At 53.1% G+C, this 17,174-nt stretch overlaps 2 protein-coding genes across 4 annotated transcripts; one reads left to right on the top strand and one right to left on the bottom strand.

The window, feature by feature from the left end:
- Positions 1 to 6,002: 6,002 nt before the first annotated feature.
- Fbxo17 (F-box protein 17) lies at positions 6,003 to 11,353 on the top strand. The gene is given in 7 exon segments (XM_005086251.3): positions 6,003 to 6,307; positions 6,310 to 6,563; positions 6,565 to 6,625; positions 7,148 to 7,259; positions 8,595 to 8,690; positions 9,319 to 9,454; positions 10,426 to 11,353. Coding segments are annotated over 7 exon segments (864 nt in total). The 5' UTR covers positions 6,003 to 6,246; the 3' UTR covers positions 10,570 to 11,353.
- A 3,281-nt stretch (positions 11,354 to 14,634) lies between these two features.
- On the bottom strand, positions 14,635 to 17,142 carry Mrps12 (mitochondrial ribosomal protein S12). Of its 3 annotated transcripts, none has more exons than XM_040734384.1 (3): positions 17,004 to 17,142; positions 16,750 to 16,817; positions 14,635 to 15,249 (listed from the first exon to the last, which is right to left on the bottom strand). In XM_040734384.1, exons 2-3 carry the CDS (start codon positions 16,796 to 16,798, stop codon positions 14,879 to 14,881), a joined length of 420 nt encoding a protein of 139 aa, XP_040590318.1. In that variant the 5' UTR covers positions 16,799 to 16,817; positions 17,004 to 17,142; the 3' UTR covers positions 14,635 to 14,878. The 3 variants fall into 3 exon arrangements, with proteins under 3 accessions (XP_040590318.1, XP_040590317.1, XP_021078803.2); XM_040734383.1 differs by having other exon boundaries at positions 16,907 to 17,043; XM_021223144.2 differs by having other exon boundaries at positions 16,750 to 17,022.
- Between the last annotated feature and the right edge of the window lie 32 nt (positions 17,143 to 17,174).

Raw genomic sequence — 17,174 nt, 5'->3', positions numbered from 1 at the left:
ACAGGGGCCAGGCGGTGGTGGCTCGCACATGAGCTGTGGCACAAGTCCATACACACACATACACACACGCACGCGCGCACGCACACGCACACACACGCATGCACGCACGCACGCACGCACTAAATAAACATTAAAAAATAAAACTTTCTGAGACGAATTTCTCTGTAGCTTTGGAGCCTATCCTGGAACTCGCTTTGTAGACCAAAGCCTTGAATCCGCCGAGATCAAGGATGAAAGCAATGGAAAGACAGCCGCCCCAGGCTGGGATGACATTTGCCAGAACTGCATGTCCTGTAGGATGCCAGACAGACCGCATACAGGGAAGTGTCGGGGTGAGGTGGTGCCGTCGGCCACATGTGGCAGGAGCCAGGTGCTGGAGAACCCTGGCGATGCCAGAGACCCTGCAGCCTGCAGGCACATGCCATGGAAAAGCCTGGAAGCTGCGAGGCCAACCCTGCCGCCTGCCACGCTCCTTCAGCGCCCCCTAGTGGACGCCCGTAGCATTGTGGCAGCCGGCAAAGGGAAAAGATTATTAAAGGGCCCACCTTCTATTCAGCGAATGGGTAATTGACGGGTTCTACAATAGTTTGCTGCTATAATCACAGCAAGGCTGAGGCGGGAGGCCCACCGCATATTTGAAGCCAGCTTGCACTACAGTGAGCCCCTGTATAACAACACCAACAAAAACAAGAACTACCGCCGAAATTCTAGAAAACTTGAGGGCCGGTGAGAAGACTCAGTGGATAATATGCATGACGACCTGAGTTCAGTCCCCCGAGATCCACATGGTGGAAGAAGAGAGCTGACCACAAAGTGTCTTCTGACCTGCGTGCGCAGCGGCGGAACACGCACACGTACACGCATGCACATATGCACACACGCATACGCACACCGCACACACAATCACACAGACACACATGCACACACACCACACAGACACACCACACACACACCACACACAACCACAGACACACATGTACACACACCACACAGACACACACACACAAACACTAATGTAATTTATTTTTTTAAAAAAATTTTGCCAGACTGTGGTAGCGCACACCTTTAATCCCAGCACTCGGGAGGCAGAGGCAGGCGGATCTCTGTGAGTTCGAGGCCAGCCTGGTCTAAGAGCGAGTTCCAGGACAGCCTCCAAACTACACAGAGAAACCCTGTCTCGAAAAAAAAACGAGAAAAAAGTTTAAAAAGTCATGCGTGGGGGACTGCAAGGATGCCTCAGCGGTTAAGAGGACTGGCAGCTCTTCCAGAGGACCCAGGTTCAATTCCCAGCACCCACATGGCAGCTCACAACTATTTGTAACTCCATTTTCAGGGTATCTGATGCTTTTACACCAATGCACATAAAATAAAGTTAAATAATAAATAAAAAAGCCAAGTGTGGTTGCGCACACCTTTGACCCCAGAACTCCCAAGGCTGCAACAGGCAGATCTCCGAGTTCAAGCAAAGCCTGGCTTATTTAGCAAGTACTAGTTCAGCCACGGTTATACAATGAGACACACACACCTGAGAGAGAGAGAGAGAGAGAGAGAGAGAGAGAGAGAGAGAGAGAGAGAGAGAGAGAGAGAGAGAGAGAATCCTTCGATTTAGAGTGGGAGAATGTGGTTGCCTGGTCTCAGAAGAGTGAGGATGGATGGTTGCATAAATGATTTTGCTTTTTTTCAGTGCTCTGGGAACTAACCGGGCTCGGCCAACTGGCTCACACTCAGGGGTCTCATGTCCCTGCTATCAGATGGAAGAGGAGGCCGGCTCACCGCCGGGCTTCTTCACCGGCGCCTACATTGGGAACACTAAGACAGCTGGGCTGGAACAGCTGGCCTGTCCAGTCCACGCCCCCCTGTGGTCTCTCCAGCCCACTGTCCTCCAAGCATCTGCCCTGTCAGCAGCTGACTCAGGCAGGGGTGTGGTAGAAGCGGCTTGCACCGGCTCTTCCCGATCTCACAGTTTGGGGACAGCACGTGGGCAGGGGAGACGTGTGTGATTCCCATCCCAGGCGGCAACCAAGGCTGTAAGCCTCAGTCTGCTCATTGCTAACCACTTAGGAACACTCTCAGGACTCCAGAGAAGGAATCCGGCAGCGACAGTTTTAGAATACCACCTGGAAAATCCCTCCGCAATGTCTCTTCTCCGGTAGCAGAGGCCTTATGACTAGCAGAATTATGGAGTCACTGTGGAATACCATTGCAGTCCTTTTTGGAATGTAGAGTCAGTCATTAAGTCCTTGCGGATGGAATGTTAGCAGCATTCCCGGTTACCATGCCAACGAGTGACAACCTCCCCGCAAACACACGATTCAGCCTCGCTCCCCAGTGACCAAGCAGCAGGCAGGCAGTATCTGATTTATCCACCCAAACTGGTCTCAGCCAGTGACTGACATGTAGCCTCTAGACTGTGGGAGAGGTCTCAAGTACGGTCCCAAAGAGAGGCTTGGGGTTCCCACATGTGGCAGGCAGGTTGCAAGCATTGTTTGACTTAACCTTGCCTTTTCTTCTCCATTTTCTTCCTTTCCATCCCTCCTTTTCCTGAGGCTCCAACCCAGGGCATCATGCAAACAAGGGAAAAGCATTATCACCAAGGCTCACTCACTCAGTCCCCCAGTCCAAGAGGTGACTTCGACCTTCATTTTCATTTTTATCTACTTGTTCTTTGCAGGGGTGAGGGGTGGGGGTGTTTTGAAACAGGGTTTCTCTATGTAACCCTAGCTGTCCTAGAACTCGATCTTGTAGACCAGGCTGGCCTTGAACTCACAGAGATCTGCCTGCCTCGGCCTCCCGAGTGCTGGATTAAAGGGGTGCCTGTACTTTTTTTTTTAACATCTTATTGTAGGGGTGCTCTGCCAGTGTGTATGCTTGTGTGCACCTGCACGCCTGGAGCCCTCAGAAGCTGGGAGAGGGCATCAGATCTCCTGAAACTGGAGTTACAGCCGTTGGGAGCTGCCACATGGGTGCCAGGGAACCCGACCGGTCCTCTGCAAGAGCAGCAAGTGCCCTTGGCCACTGGTCCATTGGTCCAGTCCTATTTGTCTGTCTTTCCTTCCTCTTCCTCCTCCTCTTCTTGAGACCAGATGTCTCTGTGTAGCCCTGGCTGGCCTGAAACTCACTATGTAGACCACGCTAGCTCAAACTCATGGAGATCTGTCTGCACTGAGGACTAAAGGCGTGCACCACCACACTTGGAAAAAAAATAAAATTTTGTTTTGATTTGCTTTTTGTTTTGTTTTTGGAGATAGGGTTTCTCTGTGTTGTTTTGGAGGCTGTCCTGGAACTCTCTGTAGACCAGGCTGGCCTCAAACTCACAGCGATCTGCCTGCCTCTGCCTCCCTAGTGCTGGGATTAAAGGCGTGCGCCACCAACGCCCGGCGAAAAATAAAATTTTTAAAGAGAAGAGTTTAAGTAAAGGGGTAGGGGGTTAGGTTTGGAGATGAGGCCCTAAAATTATAATGAAGGCAGACATGTGTGGTGACTTTTGAGCAAAGATCTGAAAAACGTAAGCATCAGGCTCCCAGTAGAGGGGACAGCCAGACCAAAGGCCTGAGGTGTTGGAGCCTGTGTAGCTGAAGCAGAGAGAGATGAGAACAGAAAACATGGGCAGACGGGGTGGGACCTTGTGGCAGCCGGGGAGGATTCTGACTTCAGCTGGAAAACACGGAGTTGTTGAGTGTTCTGACTGCGCGGGACGAGACCTGACCCAGGTGCTTCCCCTACCGACTGCGTTCCAGGAAGAGGGCACAGAGCCAGCAGCTGGGGCTGAGAGCCCCTGAGAATTTAGGTTCAAAGGTTGTCTCTGACAAGCTACCAGAGCAGCCAAGGGGGCTAACAAGGAACCCAGGTAGAAGCCTAGAATGGGTGAAGGTTCCTAGAAGCTAGGTGACAATAGGGAAATGGTGCCGACAGGGCTGGCAGAGTAGTAACTACCACAGCAGTCATTGATGACCTTGGCATTCCAGGGTGCTTAGAAAAAGTTCACCAGCTGGGCACGGTGACAAACACCTCTAATGCCAGCATGTGGGAGGTGAAGGCTGGAGGGTTAGGAGTTCAAGGTCAGCCTTGGCTACATAGCAAGTTGGAGACTAGCCTGGGCTACATGAAACCCTGTCTCAAAAAAAAGCAAAAGGAAAGAAGGATAGAGAAAGATTCAAGAGATACTGAGGGTAGAAACTCCCGAAGTAGTGCATACGGGTCTTTTGTTCATAGCCCTTGGCTTTTTGAGATTTTCACTACACAGTTCAGGCTGATCTAGAACTTAGAATGTCCTGCTCTCCCCTAGATGCTAAGTTCTGGGATCCCGGGCACGCACCTCTGTGCACAGCTAACTGTGGCTAAGGCGCGATTTTTACCATACAGAGGACCCAGGCATCGCCTGGCTCAATTGTAGCGTTGCTACCTAGGATTCACCAGTGGGGATCCCAGGTGCAGCTCAGTGACTGATCGAGTGATTGACTAGTGTACACGAGGCCTGGAATTACACCTTGGGCACGGGGAGTCGGGGGTGGGAAGAGAGGCAGGGAAAGGACCAAGGAAGAGGAGCAGTAAGAAGTAGTCTCAGAGAAAGAGGGAACCCAGCAGGTTTTCCCTTCGGCCTGCAGTCCGCCATAGCGATGGCTAACCCGTGAGAGTCAGTTAAAAATAGCCAGGTGATGCAAAAAAATTATCTCATGGGCAGCCATCAGGAGCGGAGTGGGTGTCAGTGGGGCAGCGAAGTCAAGGATCTAGAAAAACAGCCAGGCACAGTGGCACACAACTTCAATCCCAGCAGAGGCAGGTGGATCTCTGTGAGTTCAAGGCCAGTCTGGTCTACATGGGGAGTTCCAGGCCAGCCAGGGCTGGATAGTGAGAACCTGGCACAAAAAAAAAACAAAAACAAAAATAAAACAAAGCAAAACAAAAAAAAACACACACACACACAAAACACAAACAAGCAGAATTAGGGAAATAAGTCATTCTTGTTCTAGGGGTCATATTACTTCAGTTTGGGGAACAGCCATTGTTTAACCAAGATGGAGGGGCTATACAAAAACAGCATGGCCATCACTAACACTTGGGAGGTGGAGAAGGGTCCTGGGTTAAAGGACAACAGTCAGGGGCTCTGCGGGGAAGGGAAGAGGAAGGAGGAAGGAAGAGAGATGAATATGAGGATCTAATTCCCAGGCGGCGCTGGAAGAGTGAGGGGAGTCAGCCTCACGGAGAAGGGAGGCTGCCAAGTAAGATTGTATTGTTCCTATGGGTGCAGGGGACCCACTGGAGTTCAGACACTAGGGGTGAGAAGCCAAAGAGTGCATCTAAGACCTTCAGTGATCAGCCACAGAACTGAAGCTGGGTAAGGGAAGAGTGAGGAGCAGGAGGAGCAGGATGGGAGACCACGGTGGAACTCCACGACACTGACACTGGAGGTTGAGGGGGAATGGGGACGCTGGACCTGCTGCCCTGTGACTGCAGATGGGGACGACTTCAGGAGGGCCGTGCTCCAAGGAGCATGGACACCACTGGTTTGGGAAGAGCGTAAGAGGAGAACTGGATTCTAGACAAGACGTTCAGAAGAAAGTGGCTTTGCAGGAAATATACAGGGAATTCCAAAGCCCGAGCCGATGGCAACAAGGTGGTGTCTGGTTTCCCCCCATTGAGTTTGTTTGTTTTTCGAGACAGGGTTCCTTTGTGTAGCCTTGGCTGTCCTGGAACTAGTAGACCAGGCTGGCATAGAACTCACAGATCTGCCTGCCTCTGTCTCCTGAGTGCTAGCATTGATTAAAGGCGTGCACCACCACTGCCCAGCTGCTTTGTTTTTTCCTTGGTTTTTTTTTTTTCTTTCGGTTTTTCGAGACAGGGTTTCTCTGTATTGCTTTAGAGCCTCTCTTGGCATTCACTCTGTAGACCAGGCTGGCCTCGAACTCACAAAGATCCACCTTCCTCGGCCTCCCGAGTGCTGGGATTAAAGGCCTGCACCACCAACGCTCGGCTTTGGTTTGTTGTTTTTTTTAAAGGTTTCACTGTGTGGGACAGGCTGGCCTCGAATTCATGGTAATCCTCCTGCCTCAGCCTCCAAAGCGCTGTGATTACAGGCGTGCCCCACTACATCCCGCTGGGATTGGATTAGATTTGGAGGGGGTCTTTGGCCGCAGGGGAACGGATTTGCTCTATCTTGTCTGCAACCAGGCATCCTGCACCCGGTTGGTGACCCAGGGAGGCTGACCCGCCAACCCCTCTTCACCCGGAGGACGCCGGCGGCTGGACATGGGAGCCCGGCCCTCACGACAACGGACGGCCGAAGCTCCGCGCGTGGCTCTGGCCGCGCTGCCCCGGAGCTGCTGGTGCAGGTGCTGAGCTACCCGCCTCCCCGCGCGTTAGTGACGCAGTGCCGGCCGGTGTGCCGCGCCTGGCGCGACGTGGTGGACGGCCCGAGCGTGTGGCTGCTGCAGCTGGCCCGCGACTGCAGCGCGGAGGGCAGAGCCCTCGACGCTTCGGCCCAGCGCTGCCCCGCTGACGGCGACCGCCACGACGAGCTCGCGTTCCGTGCTCCTGCCCGCTTCTACCTGCGCGCGCCGCTCGGCCGGCCGCAACCTCATCTTCAACCCCAGCGGAGAGCCTGGGTCCCGGGGGCAGGGCCTAACGCGTGGAGGCGGGGCCTTCTGGCTGGTGGGAGGGGCGTAAGACGTGGAGAGCAGAATCTGTAGGAGCATGAGGTCTGTGGGCGGGGCCTACCTTAGGGGGCGGGGTCTAAGGCTTAGAAGGCGGGACCTAAAGCTCCGGAGCCCCTGGCCCGGGGACTGGACTGAGGGACAACTAGAGGAGCAAATCGGGATTAGAGGGAGAGGCCCAGGGCTAAGACAAAACGGACTGGGCGCGGGAGGGAGGAGGCGTTTGCATAAAACGCTGAGGGCGGCAGAGAGAGCCAACCTGAGAGGGTGGGCAGGGCTAGGCAGAAGGCTGGAGGCGTAGAAAGGTGGGGCCGAGGAGCGCTGAGATTCAGCGCTGAAAGCAAAGCTGGTTGGGTGACCCGGTCAGGATACAGGAACTTGGAAGATGGGTTCAGTAAAACGCCCCAGATTAAATGATGAGCAGGGCCAACTGCGAGGTCTCTACCCCTCCACGGGGCGAGCGAAAGCCTTATATTCTGCCACGTGGTTTTCTACAGAGGGTTTCAGAGGCTGGCAAGTGGAGCACGGAGGGAACGGCTGGGCTGTGGCAAAGAATTTGACAGTGGTGCCAGGGGCTCCTTCCCAGACCTGCTTCGTGACTTCTTTTGAGTGAGTGGTCCCTGATGCCTAGGGGGAGGGTCCAAAGAGGGGGAGGGGACCTGCTTCAGGGTGCTTATCGGGCTGTCACTTTCCCAGTCACTCCTCCCTTTGTTCAACAAGTATTTTAAATATACTTTAAATTATGTGTAAATGTGGAGAGGTGTATTGTGCTTGTGAGTGTTGGTGCCCAGAGAGACCAGAGAGGGCGCCAGAGTCCCTGGTGCTGGCGCTCTGGGGGTTTTATGTGGCTGTTGGAATGGAATTTAGGTCTTCATACTAGGCAAGCACTTTACCGACTGAGCCATCTCCCTAACCCTGGTTTAGAGATAAGACCTTATGTAGCCAGAATGGCATCTACCTTGACCTCCAGCATGCTAGGATTCCAATGACTCTTGTCATTGTTTTGGTTTTGGTGGTGGTGGTCTTTGTAGTAGTAGGAATGAGATCCAGGTCTTCAGGAATGGTAGGCAAAGCACTCTCCCATTGAACCATGCCCCTATTGTTATAATCTGTTAAATCTGTTGACATGGGTGTTTTTCTTTCCCCAGATTATTAGAAACTAAAACATAGAGGATAGCTAATATCTAATACATTGGTGGGCCTGGAAGAGTGACACACGCCCTTAATCCCAGCTCTCCGATCACAGAGGCAGGCAGATCTCTGTGAGTTTAAGGCCAGCCTGATCTACATAACAAGTTCTAGGATAGCCATATGCATATAGTGAGATCCTCTCAAAATAAAGAAATATATATAATAAATGGTAGAGTTAGAATTTGAGCCCAGATATTCTGGCTCCAGAATTCCTGACTTTTTTCTCCTGAGACAGGGTCTCATATCACCCAGGCTGACTTTGAACTCATGTGTAGGGGAGGCTGGCCTTGAATTCCTGATCCTCCTGCCTCCACTTTCCAAGTGTGTGCAGGACAGGCCCACACCACCATGCCCACTTCCTCTATCCTTTACGAAGTTCCCATGCACACCCAGGTTTGTCCTGACACAGCTCGTTCCACTAACAAGCTTCTGTGCTATCTTTTGGGCCCCCAGAATCTTAGGAGGCCCCAGAACTCCCTGCTCAGCTGTCTAGTGTGTGGCCCTATTTGTATACATACCCAGGTCCCCACCACCATCAGGAGTAAGGAGACTAGCATGACTATCAGCCTCCTTGGGGGCAGAGCAAGGCGGGAATGGGGCAGGGACAGTGTGACAGGAGACGCATCGTCTATTACACACCTTCCTGTCCTGAGAGGCAAACCCGAGCAGCTGCTTTAAGCAAGGTGATCAGGAGAGACTTCGTGGAGGGTGGTTTTAAGACTGTGTGTCTCGGCCCTGGCCTCTCTCTCCCACATGGTGCTTCAAGAGGCAGCTCGCAGACCTGGTGATGGAAGGAGTTGCGGCGGGAGCCGCTGGACAGCGCCAGGTTGAGATCTGCGTAGCTGACTGGTGAGCCAAGACAGCGATGGTGACTCGAGTGGGCTGCAGCCTCGCCCCCATCGGCCCGCTGGATTGGACTCCCTTCCCTGGGACATACAGCTGCAGAGCTGGGGAGCGGAGGAACCCTGTTGTGTCCCAAGCCCCTTCCCGCACTCCTCCCCACCCTCTTCCCAAGCAGGCAGCCATGGGTCGTGTACACGAGCCCACTGACTCAGCGCCCGCCCTAAAATCGTGTGGCTAGGCAAGGCTTCGGACCAGTTGGCAACACTAGCCTAAGAACCCTAGCTGGAGGCACAGGAGCCTTCCGGAAAGCATTTGGTCTCTTCTCTTGGCTTCTGGTTCCTTCTCCAGGTCAACTCCTCCTGCCTGGGCATGGCTCCTGCCTAGAGCACTGAGGTTCTACCCCTCAAAGTAGCGACTCTGTCTTCTGAGCCCTCCCTCAGGCTTGGCTCCGCCCCCATGACTTAGCTCCGCCCCAGCATTCGGGCCCTTCTTCTCATAAGTGCCCAGACGCACCAGATGCTGTGCAAGTGTTTAGGACCTTAGGAAAGCTCAGCGCTCAGCATCCCTCCTCCTAACTCAGAGAGCTGGCTGGGGGAGGGGGGCAGGGACCTGAAGACTCACTGCCACCTGGCAGGTGGGGCGCCCGCCGGAACTGCCCCTGCATCTACAGGCTTCGGGTCCGCCTGCTGGATGAATATGAAAACGAAGTCGTCAAGTTCTCGGCCTCGCCCAACCCAGTCCTTCAGTGGACTGAGAGCAGCTGCCGCCAAGTGAGTCCGGACTGCCCGCTCACCCCGGTCGGCTCCAAGGTGCCTGTATCCTCCAGTCCCGCTGTTGGGTTTCCCGTTTCACTGATGGGGTCTGTGATTTGTAGCTGCCAACTGTCATACTAGATCTAGACCCTGCTCTAGGTGGCTTACTGACTAATCATTTTATTGGAGCATTTATTGAGCACCTATTGTGTTCAAGGTGCTACTAAAAGTGTCGTAATGCATGAACCAAAGTCCTTGCCCCGTTCCTATCCTAGAGTTGAGAAACTGAGCCACAGGGATGGATGGTGACCAGCCTCAAGCCTCACAAAAGCGTGCAGGGGCCAGGTCTGATGGTGCACACTTCAAATAGCAGCATTTGGGAGGCTGAGGCAGGAGGATCAGGAGGTCAGGGTCTTCTTCAGGTTGAGTGAGTTCAAGGCCAACCTGGACTACCTGAAACCCTGACTCAAAATAATTAAGTGGTGGCGCACGCCTTTAATTCCAGCACTTGAGAGGCAGAAGTGGGTGGATCTCACGAGAGCTATATAGAACCTCTCTCAATCAATCAATAGCAAATGGGTGAAAATAAAATTGGGGGCGGGTACCAAAGTCTTGAGGTTCATTATGTCCCACAGAGCCCAGTGGTCTCACTACCTACCGGGGCCCACCTCCTACTTCTCCCCAGTCTGCTGCAGGCATCCTCACCTCAGGACCCTGACCACCTGAAGCACTTTCTCCAGAGACCCATGTGGCTCCCGGTCCTCTCTCCAACATCACCTCCAGGAGGCCTTTTCTGTTCATTTCACACCTCTCTGCCTCCCTCCTGGAGAGTCCCCCCCCCCACTCTCCCTGGCTTCTAGTCCCTTCTTTCGCTGCTGGGTCCCCAGCACCTGGAGTATGGCCCAGGTGCCATCTGGGCGCTCGGCGAATCTTCTAAGATGGAGGAAGAGGGGTCACCAGCCTCAGCCTGTCACTCTCTTTTCCCACAGGTCTCTCACGTCTTCGCTGACTTTGGCAAGGGCATCCGATACATGTCTTTTGAGCAGTATGGAAGAGACATGCGTTCCTGGGTGGGACACTACGGTGCCCTTGTGACCCACTCCAGTGTGCGGGTCAGGATCCGTCTGTTCTAGCTGATCAGCCCGTCAGGACTTCCAGGACACACTGCCTCCTCCTGGATGGTGTTAATGTCAAAGGTGGCTTTGCAGCCCTGCTGGACGATACCTGGGGACAAAGGGAGGCTCCTGTGTGGCTCCCTACACACCTGCACTTCAGCATCATGGCCCTTCTGCTGTGACAAACCAGGGACCTCACCAGCTTCTCTATAGTCCTCTCTCCAAGCAGGGACCACCACAAAGTGACACAGACATGTCTAAGCCTGGGAACTGCTTCATATATGGATGTCGGTGGGTAAACTGTGTCAAAACAAAAATCCAAACAAATAAGCAAAGACAGGCCAAGCCAGACCTGATGGCACACTTCTAATCCCAGCATTTTAGACAGAGGCAGGAGGGTCCATGTCATCCTCAGATGTATACCGAGTTCCAGGCCTGCCTGGGTTACAGTGAGACCCTGTCAGAAAACAAGACACCCAACAGGCCAAGCTCAGAACTGTAACAAAAGAAGGCAGCTTACAAGGAGGGTTTGTTAAAACCAGATTTATTTTAATTGTGTGTCAGTGTGTTGGTACGTGCATGTCAGTGCAGGAATCCGCAGAGGGTGCTGGGAACTGAACCTGAGTGCTTGGAAAGAGGCAGTCACAATGATCCTAGTTTCTGTAGACCAGTGGTTCTCAACCTTCTAATGCCGCAATCCTGTAATACCGTTCTTCATGTTGTGGTGACCCTGACCACAAAAGTGTTTCTTTGCCACTTCAGAACGTGTAATTTTGCTGTTATGAATCATAATGTAAACATCTGTGTTTTCCGGTGGACTTAGGAGACCTGTGAAAGGGGCATTCAGCCTCACCGGGGTCACAACCCACAGGCTGAGTGTCACTTGTGTAGACAACCATGTCACCGTACGTGTGGGGAGGTCAGAGCACAACTTGCAGGGTTCTCTCCTTTAGCCATGTGGGCCCGGGGACCGAGTTCAGGTCATCAGGCTTGTTGGCAGCCACCTCACTCACTGGGCCGCCTCTCCAGCCCTGGACACTGTCTCATCTGCACAGCTGGGGGATGGGCTGGTTGCTAGCAGGGAACAGAGGTCAGCTAGGGCATCTGTCCTTGAAACCGACACGTACCTTCAAGGAACCGCGCTGTTCAGAGAAGCCTCAGGTCCAGCTGTGGGGTCTCTGTACCTACCCACCTGGGGACAGTGCTCATCTTTACTGCCCTGCAGATCCTCACCCTTGCCAGGCTAGCGACATTCCTCATCCCCAGAGACTGCCTGCCTCTCAACTCTCTCCTGCAGTCTCCCCTCATTGCCTGGCCCTGGACACGCTATAGGGGAGGTTCCCCTAACACCTGCTCTAAACCCCCCAGCTGCCCAATAAACGAGTGTTAAGGGGCTAGAGAGGTGACTCAGTGGTTAGGAGCACTGCTGTTCTTCCAGAAGACCCAGGTTCAATTCCTGGCACCCACATGGCAGCTCATTACTGTCTATTACTCCAGAGGATCCAACGCCTTCATGCAGACATACATGCAGGCAAAACACCAATGCACATAAAATATAAAAATTCTTTTGTGTATCTGTGTGTGTTAAAGGGGTTGGCAGACGGCTCAGAGGTTAGGAGCAAACTGCTCTTACAGAAGACCCAAGTTTGGTTTTCAGCACCACAGCAGGCAGCTCACAACCATGTAACTCCAGCTCCTGGGGGATTTGACACATCTGGAGTCCAGGGACAGCCGCACTCACACACATACACACACACACACACACACACACACACACACACACACACACACTCATACACAATACCTAAAATGTTTTAATCTGTTTGTTTGTTTTGAGCCAGGGTTTATCTGTATTGTTTTGGAGACTGTCCTGCAACTCGCTCTGTAGATCAGGCTGGCCTCGAACTCACAGAAATCCGCCTGCCTCTGCCAAAATGTTTTAATCTTAAAGACAAAAGCGGGTGCTGAAGCAGAGGTCACAGCTCAGTGTCGGCGCAGTGTCCCAGCATGTGAGAGTGTCCATCCCCAGCACCACACACAAGGGCCTGGCGATTCATGCCTGGAACCCCAGCACTCAGGAGGTAGAGGAAGGAGATGGTTCAAGGCCATGCTCGGCTACACGGGGAGTTCCAAGCTGGCCTGGGACATATGAGGAGCCTGCAGGTTTCTGTCTGCAAGCCGTGCTCCTGTCTGCTTGCAGTCCTGATACGGGTGTTCATGCGGCCACATGTGTACAATCAGACCATCAAGAGGCTGGGTTCGAGCTAAGTATTGGAGGCAAGCTTCCAGGACCCCAGTGAGTTTAGGCTTTGTTGTGTTCCTTCTTCTTGAAAGACTCACTCCATAGCCCAGAACTGACGCTGGGGTTCAAGCTTCGAGCTGAAGATCAGAAGAGTGAAGTAGCAAGCCACTATTTCGTACCCTACCTCAGCCTGAAAGGGCTGTCCTGTCTCCACAAGCTCTCACCAAGCCCCAGACTGCTGCCTCTCCTCAGCGGGGCTGGAACATCAATCAATGCCTTCCTATCCTTAATGCAGCTGGAAAATGAATGCAGCTCCGAGACCCTGTTCCTGTCTTCAATATTGCTCATGAGTCCTGGGATTAAATGCATGAGCTCTGTTACTCTTTTAGACTGCTTCAATCTCGGGTAGCCCTCCTGAACTCAGAGAGCTCCATCTGCCGTTGTCTCCTGAGTCCCGGGATTAAATGCATGAGCTCTGTTACTCTTTTAGACTGCTTCAATCTCGGGTAGCCCTGAACTCAGAGAGTTCCATCTGCTGTTGTCTCCTGAGTCCTGGGATTAACTGTATGTGCCACCACTGCCTGGCTAGCTGGCATGGCTGCTAGGATTAAAGATGTGAGCCATGGAGTCCAGCTCTCATGCCATGTAGCCCGGGTTACATTTGAATGCCTTGCTTCAGGGTACCAGACAGGAACTGTGTGTGTGTGTGTGTGTGTGGTGTCAGACGTTTTTCTCCTGTCTGCCAACTCCCAAATAACCACTCAGAGGCTTAACTTAATATTAATTACAAATGCTCAGCCCATAGCTCAGGCTTGTTACTAGCTAACTCTTACACTTAAATTAACCTATATTTCTTATTTATGTTTTGCCACGGGGCTCATGGCTTGTACCTCATTTTCTCTATGTCCTGCTTCCTCAGTGGCTGGCTGGGGACTCCTCAGACTCTGCCCTTCCTCATCCCATCACTCTTAGTTTGGTTTTCCTGCAGAACTTTATCATGTTCAGCTATTGGCCAGTCAGCTCGTTTATTAAACCAATCACAGTAACATATATTCACATAGTGTACAGAAGGATTATTCTACAACACACACACACACACACACACACACACACACACACACACACACACACACACACACACGTACAGGGCTGGGATCAGTTGAACCCAGCAATGTGAGCTTATTTCCTACAGCTTAAAGTCATGTCCACACCTATGACCACGAAAGGCCACATCACAGTTGATGCCACTACTCAAGGCAGGAAACTGAAGGCCAGATGCAGGGGCTCCCAGGAGCTGGAGAGATGGCTCAGTGGTTAAGTGCATTTGTTACCCCTCCACCTCCAGAGGGTGAGTGTTTGACCCTGGGACCCACCCCAGTGGCTCACAATCTCTAGTAACCCCAGCTCTAGAAGGCCCCCACAAGCACCCACATTTGCCCAGACATATCCAGATCCATCAAAACAGAAGTCCCAGCAAACAGAGGCACATCCCCTTTGCCCTCCCTTTTGAGAAAGGGTCTCACAGGCCTGCACCACCATGCACTACCCATATAGCCATTCCAACAGCCTTCCAGTATCAACCTTACCATTATTTGGCAGTTGGCCACATTTGGGATGGGCCTTCACCGGGCCTGCACCCCTCTCAGTGCTGTAAGAACCCACACCATCACCGCCACCACACATAGACACATACACATGCGCTAAGCATGGAGAGCATCTGGCTAATAATCTTCAGCACCAAGAACAGTCCCTAACTCTGTCAGTGAACTCTGTTCTGTAGGAGGGACTGGAGTGCACAGAGATCAGCATCTGCAATCACAGCTGGGGACAGACACTTATGATGGGTGACACCACGACCTGCACATGTGTTTATTACAACTCCCACGCCAGCAATATGCCCCGCCTGTGGACCATCGGACATGGAAGCCAAGAGAATGGATAGAGGGGTGCTTGATTCCAGGTAACCCCCAGAACTCCTGCAGAGTCTTGAGGAGCTGGGATGAGACTTGAACCCAGGACTAGCTGCCCCTGGAGCAGACAGGGCTGGTGTCCGGGGACCCGGTGCCTGACCACTATGAGGCATGGTCATTTTTTCTTCTGCACGTGGCCACAGTCATACTTGCCCCTCACGATTTTGAGTTTAACCCCAGGCAGGTCTTGGGTGCGCCCACCCTCCACGAGGACCACGTGGTGCTCCTGGAGGGTGTGGCCCTCGCCAGGGATGAAGCAAACGGCCTCCTTGCCCGTACTGAGACGCACCCGGCAGCACTTGCGGTTGGCAGAGTTGGGCTTCTTTGGCTTTCTGATGAATGTGCGTAGCACCACACCCTTCAGCTGTGGCCGGCCTTCTGTAGGGCCCAAAGACTTAGGGGGTTCCTTCGGGCGGCCTAAGCGGTGCATCTGGTTCAGGGTGGCCATGGAACGTGTGGCCCAGAGCTGGGGGCCTAGGGCCAGGCCTGGAGAGACACAACGGGTCTACTTGGTTTCCATATTCTAGGGAGGGATCCAAGCCCTTTACTGCTGATGTCTAGAGGTACTCAGTGTGGACAGACAGATGACTCCGTGGTTGCCCTGTTGCTCCTGCAGAGGACGGGGTTTGACTCCCAGCACCCATGGTGGTAGCTCACAACCATTTGTAACTCTAGTTCCAGGGGATCTGACACATGCATGTAATACACTTACATACGTGCGAGCAAAACATTCATACTGGGGCTGAAAGATGCCTCAGTGGTGATGAGCATTGGTTGCTCTTTCAGAGGACCCAGGCTCGATGCTGAGCACCACACAGTGGCTAGCAACCATCTTTAACTACAGCTCTAGGGTCTGATGGCCTCTACTAGCCTCCCCGGACACTGCACATAGGTGATAAGACATTCACATACATAAAGAGGTAGAGGAATTTAGGAATAATACTATCAACAGCTAACCTTTAGTATCAGACCCATAATTAAATAGAACTATTCCTATACACTTGAAACATTTTACATAAGCTGAGCACGCTGGCAAAGCCAAGCCTTCTCGAAGACCCCACCCAACCCGCCAATACTTCCCACTCCCCATGGTTCCCTGTTCAAACTGCTCCAGCCTAGGTAGCTTAAAAAACAAAACAAAAACCCCAAACAGATCACCACAGCTGCAGTGTAACACAAAGGGAGGCAGACCAATAAGATGCATTTGTGGAGCTGGAGAGGTGGCTCTGTGGTTAAGACCACTGGCTGCTCTTCCAAAGGACCCAGGTTCAATCCCCAGCACCCACATGGCAGCTCACAACGGTCTGAAACCCCAGTTCCAGGGGATCTGACGGCCTGCACAGGCGAAACTTACACACACAATACTGAACACTTTGAAAAAACAAGACGGTGTCTCACTGTGTAGCTCTGCCTATCCTGGAACTCTCTATGTAGACCAGGCTGGATAGTAAATATCGGGGCGAATGAAATCCCCAATACCTCCCACGGGACATTGTGCACAACACCTGATTTCTGGGGAGTGTCTAAAAACATAAAAGTTCCTCTCCACTGGGAGGCACATCTTAGACTTAGAGAAAATAGCACCTGAATGGATGGCCAAAATTCCTGGCTTGGATTTCTCACCCGTTGAAGGCCATCAATAAACACTTGCTGAAGGAATAAGCACCTCACCAGGAAGACGAGCTGTTGGCATGACTGTTGCATGAACAACCTAAGACAGACTATCACTAGGCCATACAACCTCAGGGATTCACCACTACCTATGACTACGGCTGGCTTAAACTCTGCTGGGCACAGAGCTGGGGGTGGGGAGGGGGCTTGGGTAGAGAACGCCTGTAACGCTTGAAAACTTGAAGCGGGTGATCAGGAGGTCAAGGCCATCCTGTCCACCGTGGGACGCCGTCCGAGATCTGGCAAAAGCCATGCACGCCATAGCCAGCGAATAGCCCTCCTGCAGCCTCGACCCTGCGGCCCACGTTCACTTACCACGACTGAGGGACGTGGTGAGGCCGCGGAGAAGGCCGGGCCAGGACATCTCTGCTCCTGGTGCGTCCCTGCGTCAGGACAGAAGGGACTGAGACGGGAGGCTGGGACCAGACCCTTTGTGTTGTCAACAGAAAGTCCCCCGCAAACCCAGCCTCACTCGGGGTAGACTCCCTGGGACCCAATCGCCCTCACGCCGAGAAGGGAAGGAGGACAGAGACGTTTGGGGCGCGGGTGGCCGCTCTCCCCTCACCAACCCGGCTGTGCCGCAGACACGCTAACACCCGCCTCCAGCCCCTTCCGGGGGATCTCTGCAGCGATTGGCTACGCCGCGAAGGGGGCGGGACGACGGTGACAACTGGACGGTGACCTCTGTCTCCGCGTCCGATTGGCTCGTCCCCCGGCGAGTGACGCCTCGGTGCCCGTCC

This window comes from Mesocricetus auratus, unplaced genomic scaffold (genome assembly GCF_017639785.1).
Source record: "Mesocricetus auratus isolate SY011 unplaced genomic scaffold, BCM_Maur_2.0 Super-Scaffold_100038, whole genome shotgun sequence".
Lineage (NCBI taxonomy): Eukaryota > Metazoa > Chordata > Mammalia > Rodentia > Cricetidae > Mesocricetus > Mesocricetus auratus.
Note: the sequence above shows the minus strand (reverse complement) of the source record. Positions and strands in the feature narration are given on the sequence as shown.